We start from the raw sequence: 8,852 nt of genomic DNA, 5'->3' as shown, positions 1-8,852 counted from the left end.
TGTGTGTGTGTGTGTGAGAGAGAGAGAGAGAGAGAGAGAGAGAGAGAGAGAGAGAGAGAGACACACACACACAGAGAGAGAATCGAATAGTTATGGCCATGGTGCAAGCTGAGAGAGAGAGAGAGAGAGAGAGAGAGAGAGAGAGCACCGTAAAACTAGCTGTTAAAGATTTTTTCTCCCAAATTGCCTAACTTTTTTTTTTTGAATTACAATTTGAGAATCTTTCAATTTTAATTAATAAACAACCCTCGGTTGGCCACGAGGGATTTGTTAGCAAAGGAGCCAATTTGACCCACCAAAGTTTTGGCTAAAAGATGGGATTGGTTCAAGGTTCCCGTACCGTAGTAATGGGCAGACTTGGTCGTATGAAATATCCCCTTTCTTGTTCGTCCCAAGTTCTCAACGAACACAGAAGAAGTCGGGCGGCCTGATCCTTACGATTCCTCCCTCTCGCAGACGCAAAGCATTAGGTGATGCAGATGCTCTCCCCCAGAGCCGTCTGCAGCAGCATGGCTATGGAGCACGACAGCCCCAGCAAGCTTCACAGGTCGACCTCTCTCCCTTCCCGACCCCCCCCTCCCCCGGCCATCGCCCCCGAACCCTCATCCTCCATTACCAGACCTTACAGACTCTCCCCTTCCACTTCGCGTGGCTTCTTCCCCTCTTCTTTGAAGCCTTCCGCCTTGTTACAGCGCCGATCCAAGGCAAATCAAGGTTTGTCCCCTGTAAATGCCCCCATCGCAGGCTCCACAGAGGGCCCTGACCCCTCCCCTCCTCCTTTCTCACATGCGGAGAAGCCTCTCCCTCCAACTTCCGATGGCCGGTCCCCCACTGCTTATGAGATCCTTCATGTACCACCTTCTGCAAGCCAGCAAGAGATCAAGACCTCTTTCTGGCGGCTTGCCCGGCAGCATCATCCGGACAAGACGCCTATGGAACAGAGGGAGGCCTCCTCTCTCCTTTTTCTCCAGATACATGCAGCATACAATACACTGAAGGATCCTCAAGCCCGTGCACGCTATGACCTCGAGTTGTCATTTCAGTCTTCGCCATCATTCACAACAGATCTAAGGACTCCCCACTTCTGCAGTCCCTCACCCAGAATATTTGCCAAGCATGGCGAGCCCTTTACGCCAAGGACAACGGCCAGTGCTTACACTCCACGCAGTCAGCTCTATACTCCAAGGGGTCCAAATGCGGCCACTGCGACATTCACACCACGCACGCCGTACTCAGGCAGGAACTGGGAAACTGATCAGTGCTGGTGACATGTCATTCTGGTGCTCATGGGAGGGTGGATGCCAATAATGTGCAGTGGATGTCACTTCTGTATGGGGACTATTTGGAGGACCATTTACTTTACATGTTGGTCTTCTGCCACCAACAAGTTGTTGAGTACGCTGGTGATGACATTTCTGTAATCATGCCAGACGGTAATCTGTACAGGTGAGTCCTTGTAGGGACCTCATGTCATTATGTACGTTTTCCTTTCAGATAAGTGTCTTGGAGGCGGGAAGATCGCAGTATGAGGAAGCTGATAAGCAGCTTCCCTTGTGGTCTCTCTTGTGTTGCTCCATTAGCCCGGGGGGATATGCAGTAATGCATTGTGTATTGTGCTGTTGATATCAATAACGCTCGACTTCTTGTAATGTCAAACATGTCACATGCCTGATTAACAACTGTAATATATTGAGAATAGCTGAATTTGTGCATTATGTTAGTTTGGTAGAGTCTTTTCAAAATCTTCTGGAACTGTATTGAAGAATGGGCACCTTCTATCATGTATGTGGTGTCTTCTTCTCTCTGCTTGTGCCACTATGATGGTTTTCAAATAGGCGGAAAGTGTAGAAATGGGATATCGTTTGTGATTCTTATGTGATGATGCAATACATGTCTTTCTTTGGATTAGCTCTGTTATGATCAAGGACAGTTATGAAGTTTGTATATGCAATGAAGAAGAATTAACTATTTACTTTCTTATTTAATGCATTGCTTGGGGGCCTTTCTTTAGCCATGTGTTATTGTCCGGGTGCCAATGCGAAATTCTTGTGCATCTAAACTTGATTTAGTAGATTCTTGAGATGAATTTTCAAATTTCAAAATGTAGGCTTAGGTTCTTTGGTGAGCGCCTGCCCATAGAAGCCCTACAATTGCCGTTGAGCGAAAGGGCCGACAAAAGCAGGCGGTCTACTTTCCAATGGTTATGCATTGCCATACACCAAGCCTACAGCCGGTTGAAGGTGTTGCTGGTGCCTGGCTGTGTATGTTGTTCGGTCATTATTGGCTTCAAAAATCAAGTTGACTAGTCGCCTACATCCAGTTTCGGATGCGATTCGATGTTTTAGAGGGCGGTCCAACAACCCTCCACATTGGAGGGAAAACCTGCTCCAAAGTTCATTGAGCAGCGTGTTCAGCAGGTGTACGGGAGGGGGTGTGAGAGAACGAATGCCCTTTAAAAATCCCGCTAGCAGTCCTATGAGAAGGCGCTCTTACTCCTTAAAAGAGGCTTCCTTAGCAAGGCGAGCGATTGATAGGCCCTTTATTAAGTGAAGCCCAAGCTGCCTCACTTTTTTAATTCTGGTTTTTTTTATGGGGCGGGGGGGGGGGGGGGGTGCGACCCAGTATGTGGTATCTATGGCTACTACAAGGCAGCCCAGTTTTCACAAGTGCGAGGGCAAAACAACAAACACTGAAGAGTTGAGAGAGAGAGAGAGAGAGAGAGAGAGAGCTTTATTGGCGTCTCCTCGATACCAAATTTGGTTTATGAGACAAAATGGTATAGAGTATGTCTCCTCTGGGTATCCAACAAAAAGGGAACGTATTCCACCTTGACCGCTAGGTTACGAGATTGAAAATGAACTTGCAACCAAACAAGATAGTTTGACTTGGGGTCTATGTATTGTTAATATGGATGGGGGTATGGAGCTCTACTTATAGTGTGTGGAACTATATGGATAGGGGAGTACAACTAGTATATGCAATGGGCTAGCTAGTTGCATTCAATGCCAAGCTAGTGTGTAGTTTGGCATGCATAGGTGGGCAAGAAATGAGGAGTACCTGCGTGTAGCATAGTAGTATGGCTTGAGAAGGCCCACTATTTCTCCTTGCCTCTAGGTTGAGAGAGAGAGAGAGAGAGAGAGAGAGATCTATGTTGGTTGAGCAATCTCTTGCAATCATTGCAGCTTGGTCCACCAATTTACATTAGGTTGTTTAATCCCTATTTCTTTCCCAATCTTAGGTTCATGGTCTTAAAGCAAGAGCTTGGGTTGATTCGTCATTACAAGACTTACTTGAGTTAGAGCCAAAAAATAGATTTAAGAGAAGTATGTTGAGCTCTAGCTCAATATCTTGATCTTGTTGAAATAGCACGACTAAGAGTGCTATGTAGATAACTTTTGAAATCTTTTTTATTGAAAAGTTGCAAAATCTTTTTTGGGTTGAAATCTCTCTTTATTGATGTGCATCTGTGAAATCTCTCTCTCTCTCTCTCTCTCTCTCTCTCTCTCTCTCTCATTGAAGGTAGAGGGAGAAAGCACAATCCGTATGAAATGCACGACACAAATGCACAATAATCCTCTCTCTCTCTCTCTCTCTCTCTCTCTCTCTCTCTCCTAACATGGAGTAACAGGCAAGTATCATTAAATTAAATTACTTTAATATGTGTCATAGTAAGAGGGTGTGAGATCCGCCGATAGGCGGGTTGCGTAAGCTAGTTGTTAATATGGATGAGGGGGATGGAGCTCTACTTATAGTGTGTGGAACTATATGGATAGGGGAGTACAACTAGGATATGCAATGGGCTAGCTAGTTGCATCCAATACCAAGCTGGCGTGTAGTTTGGCATGCATAGGTGGGCAAGAAATGATGAGTACCTGCTTGTAGCATAGTAGCAAGGCTTGAGAAGGCCCATTATTTCTCCTTGCCTCTAGGTTGAGAGAGAGAGAGAGAGAGAGAGAGAGAGAGAGATCTATGTTGGTTGAGCAATCTCTTGCAATCATTGCAGCTTGGTCCACCATCGGCTCTTTATAGTATAATGACATAAAGAATAGTGAATGGTTAGCGAGGTGGGTGGTCGATGGGTACACAGTGGTCGGCGCCCAAAAGCGTAGAGACTTTTATCTCCAACAACCTCTGACTAAAAGGCTAATGTGCTTTTAAGCAAGCTATGAACCTATATTTGATGTATGTAGAGTATAAATCTCTAACCAATTTCCATAACCACTCGATAGTGTGCTTTCTTTTTTTGGAGGGTAGACCTTTGGTTAGTGATAGCAAGTTGTCATCTATGTGTTTCTTGACAAGTTTGATGCACTAGTTCTCAAGCAGTTCGCATATGACGTGCTACCTCACATCAATGTGCTTAGTCTTTGCATGAAAGAATGGACTCTGTGCTAGTTGGATAGCACTCTTTCTACCTCAATGAAAATTGGTACGTGCTAGCTAGATAGCACTCTTTCTACCTCCATGAAAATTGGTACTATGCCAAATCTCCAACCAGACTAGTAAGTCATAATGGCTTGTAACATACTTTGCTTCTATGGTAGACACAAATATGCAACCTTACAAAAACAAGATCGCCATGAGATTGCACCACACCATGGTTGAGACCTTCTATTTCTTGTATAATGTGCATATGTGTTAACCGATTACACTTTTGTCTTTGTCTTCAAAGAAAACACACAACCCTTTCATGCTATTATCTCACCACCCCTTTCAATGCCTCCCAATGCTTCTTGCTAGGACTCATCATAAATCTCTTCGTGACTCCCATTACAAATACATTGTGTGTATGAGTCCCAAGCATGGTGTACATCAAAGAACCAACCATAGATACACAAGGAATCATGGTCATCTTAGCCCTTCCTCGTCAGATTTGGGGCAATCCTCTTGGCTAAGTTTCACACATGGAACCAATGGAGTAGAAAAATGTTACCCCTCCTCCTTATTGAAACGATTTAGTACACAATAAAGGTACTTTTTTTGTGACAAGTAAGAACCTTCTTCGACATGTTCAGTGTAATGTGCATGCCAAGGATATCAAGTGCTTCATCCAAATGTTCACGTCAAAGTTCTCATCTAACTTTACTTTCACCATGTCTATCTCAAGATTGTTCTTTCCATCAATCACCATATCATCCACATACAGGATCAAAATCAAAAGATAGCCATCTGCAGCTTTCTTCGTGTGGAGGGAATGATCAATTTCACTCCACCTATACCCTTGAGATTTTATAAAAGCATCAGTCCTATAATACCATTCCCCATGCCTGCTTTGAAGCACATAGGCTTCTCTTGATATTCCAACCAGCTTTCCTTTGCCCTTTTTAACAAAACACTTTGGATGTTGTGTATAAATGTTATCGAGGAGATCACAATGTAAGTACGTTGCTACAATACGTAGCCATTTTGACGCCATTTTGACAATTGGGGAAAAGATCTTCTCAAAATCTATTCAGTGCTTTTGCTCAAAACCTTTGGCAACCAATCTAGCCTTGTACATTGGCTTCCCATCATTGGATATAATCTTCAACTTATAAATCCATTTACATGGCAAAGATCTTTCTCTTTGCCAAAGGTACAAACTCACAAATAGTTAGATGCCCTAAAACCTATGTTAACCTTCTTAATGCAATAGGGTTTGCATGAGTAATCAACTATCCCAATGGCATTCAGCACTACTCTATGTACTACCACTACTTTCTACACGGTTAAAGCTATAACAAGCATCAATTTGCACAATTTCTTTGAGCATGTGGTGCATGGACAATGTCTTGTCTTTGCTCATGATCAGGTAGCAAAACATCTTGGAAGCTAGCCTTCCTCACCTCAACCTCTCTAGGAGACATCTTGTTCTTATCATTGAATATGACGTCACTGTTGTAGATAGCCTTATATGGAATGAATGATAGCCTATCTTTTCATCTTCTCCATAGCCAAGGAAAGCACACTTATGTCTTTGATCCCAGGTTCTTTCCAAGCTCCTTTGGAACATGCATAAAAGGCTTCACAATAAAAAAAACTTTCAAATGAGTATATGAAACCTACCTCCACTCTAGTGTTTAGGTGGGACACCGCCATCTAGTGCCTTCATTGGAGCACATGAATTACGGCCTTCATAGATATAGCCCAAAAACCATCTAAGAACTTAACATGAGATAAGATACTTCGATCTTTCCCTTGGATCTTGCGATCCGTCCTCTCAGTAACTCCATTCTTGGTAGGTTTATGTAGAGCAATAAGCTCTCTCTCCATGCCGTGTGTCTCATGAAAGCACAAAAATTATGGGAGAATATTCTCCGCAATTGTCAGTCCTCAAGCACTCAAGCTTCTTGTCTTAGGTGATTTTGAGCCACACAATCCAATTTTTAGTGATATGTGATGCATCATCCTTATGCTTCAAAGGATATACCCAAATGTTACAAAATGTATCATCTATGAAAGTGATAAAATACATAACACCACCCAACGACTTAATAGGTGCCAGTGGCTTAACCACATCCGCATACACTAGGGCTAACTTCTCAAAATTTTGTTGCCTAACAAGGTGATATGGGCTGATTTAGCATGCTTTTCATAAGCACAATGTTCACACGGTTCAAAGGCCAAAGAAATGAATATAGGCACATAACCCAAATGATATAAGGCTTTCATTCCTTTTTGGATCAAGTGGCTTAATTGACTATGCCACAAAGAACTATTTGACTGCTGGATTATGTTCACGATTGTTACCATTTATGTGGTAGTGATGTGTGTGAACACACTTAGGACCGTCGGGGCACTTTTTCCTTCACTAGGAGTTTTTCTTCTCATGCATTGTATATACACCCTCACTCTAGGGCTGACTTATCTTTCTATATGAGCACTAAGCAATATACTCTCTATTGTGTGCCTTGAGCTTCTTCATCTTCTCCAAGTTGTGTGTGCATCCCTGCAACCCTAATTCCAACAATTGGTATCAAAGCAAGGTGAGTCCTCTCGGACATAAGTGCCATCATCGCCAGCACCCTTTGCTCACTTTCTTCGAGTTGAGTGAAAGGTTATGGTGGATAGACAAGGGAAACATTCATATTGAAAGAGAGCATAGTGATTGCATTAGATAGTTGTGAATACAAAGGGCTGCTTTATACAAGCTTTTCACATGAACTTGTTAGTTGCACATGTTTCTCACATACACACAAGATTCTTGCTGACACACACTTCTTGCCTTTATCAATGGCACGCGTGTACACACACACAAATCTTCAAACTTTTGTTGCAATTGTTGTTCCTTGAAATTGTTACCATGTTTTGTTGATCGATGTTGTTGTTGGGTCGTTGATCTTTTGTTCTTTTTACTTGCTTGTTGTGGCCATATTTTTGTTGTCTTTGGAGTAGCCATCATATGTGGCATCGTGTCACATATGAGTAATGCTTGTGTAACCATGATATACACATCAAAAGTAGCCTTTAAGGAAGGCATAAGCACATGTGTGGATATAAACATACATATCATTTGGAAGATCAAGTGATGCATAGAGGTGGCATCCATTGCAAATACAAGGATGTGTGATGTCAACGTGGTGTACATAGAGAGGGAGATGTCTGCATCAACATACATTTATTGGCTTTTTTCTTTTGTATGAAGATGCACCAATGTGACATACGTCGCAAGTTCAAAGTTTTGCAACATCACTACGGAGTGTTACAAGACCTACTGGAGTTTTGCTATGTCCCAGAGTGCAAGAAGAGGGCATTGGAGATTAGATACTTTTTTTGAGCCTTTGAGGAGTTGGTGGGCATGGACTTGGGGCTATAAATGCCAAAAAATAAATAAAAAATTATAACATTGACAGATGTCCTGCATAAGGTGAGAAGTGCCGCTGGAGATGCAGGCCCAACAACGATTGAAGCTCTCCCCATTGTTGAGGCAGTGAAATTAAGGCCTGTAGAGGACTAGATGGTGGCAGTGTGTGGTTGATTCCAGCATAGTATCAATGGTAGCCAGTAATGATGATGCAATGTCCGAGTAGCAGCTTGATTTGCGATGGAGGTAGAGACCAGTGGGTGTGATACCAAGAGCCTGTTTGAGCTTTTGTATGGCGGGGTTGCGTGAGTTGCGACTGTGGCAGATAGCTTGTGAAGAGATGAGTGTGTAGTGACGAGGTGCTCAATGCATTGCAGATTGACAGCGCATCGATGAGTCCATTGGTATGGCGCAATAAAGAACAGCTTTGCTTGGATACCTCCAAAGCTTGGGGTTGCCAGCTGTGCTCCTCAGGGGACCGTGACAAGCTATGATAGCTGCAGATTTTTGATGTAGGCAGCGGGTCAGAGTACTTGGTAGGTAATTAATGCCTCAAGCAGGGAGTTGATAAAAGGAGGTGGATCAAGCAACAATCGATTGAGCCGGATGTTTTCAGCAGAGAAGTGGTAGGTAGATTCGGGGCTTGTATGGCGAGCAAAGGCAAGTGGCAAAAGGAGCCAAAGGGAACCGTTGAGGTTTTAGAGATCCATTAGGAAGGGAATGGGGTATAGGAGGGCCTCTTTATTTGGCAGTTTAAGGAAATGCTTAAAGTTTAAGCCAAGTTTGACCAAGCCTAAAAGAGAGGGCACTATGCTGAGATTTTTAAAAATACCATTTGTATATTTTGTATTTTGAAAATAGGCTATTTTAATACAAAAGAGAGGTGGGTAACTTAATTTTAAAATGCCTTCGCTCACACTATTAACCAAAAGTAGTGTATTTTAACGACATGGAGGTGGAAGAAAAAAGAGCAATGTCCTTCACGAGATGTTCAATTGGTTCTACAGAGTTTTAGCAGGGAGATAGAGAAAGAAGACAAGAGAACAAAGAAGTTTGAAATGTAGAATAG

At 42.9% G+C, this 8,852-nt stretch overlaps 1 protein-coding gene across 1 annotated transcript; it reads left to right on the top strand.

The window, feature by feature from the left end:
- Window positions 1-329: 329 nt before the first annotated feature.
- Window positions 330-1,728, top strand: LOC147416945 (uncharacterized). The gene has a single exon (XM_086507938.1). It carries the CDS (start codon window positions 474-476, stop codon window positions 1,266-1,268), a length of 795 nt encoding a protein of 264 aa, XP_086364064.1. The 5' UTR covers window positions 330-473; the 3' UTR covers window positions 1,269-1,728.
- The last annotated feature ends 7,124 nt before the right edge of the window (window positions 1,729-8,852 follow it).

This window comes from Adiantum capillus-veneris, unplaced genomic scaffold (genome assembly GCF_014529385.1).
Source record: "Adiantum capillus-veneris isolate H3 unplaced genomic scaffold, ASM1452938v2 Hic_scaffold_330, whole genome shotgun sequence".
NCBI lineage: Eukaryota > Viridiplantae > Streptophyta > Polypodiopsida > Polypodiales > Pteridaceae > Adiantum > Adiantum capillus-veneris.
Note: the sequence above shows the minus strand (reverse complement) of the source record. Positions and strands in the feature narration are given on the sequence as shown.

Excerpts from the sequence above, each read along its gene's own strand:
- LOC147416945 (XM_086507938.1), top strand. The coding sequence starts at position 474 with ATGCAGATGCTCTCCCCCAGAGCCGTCTGCAGCAGCATGGCTATGGAG.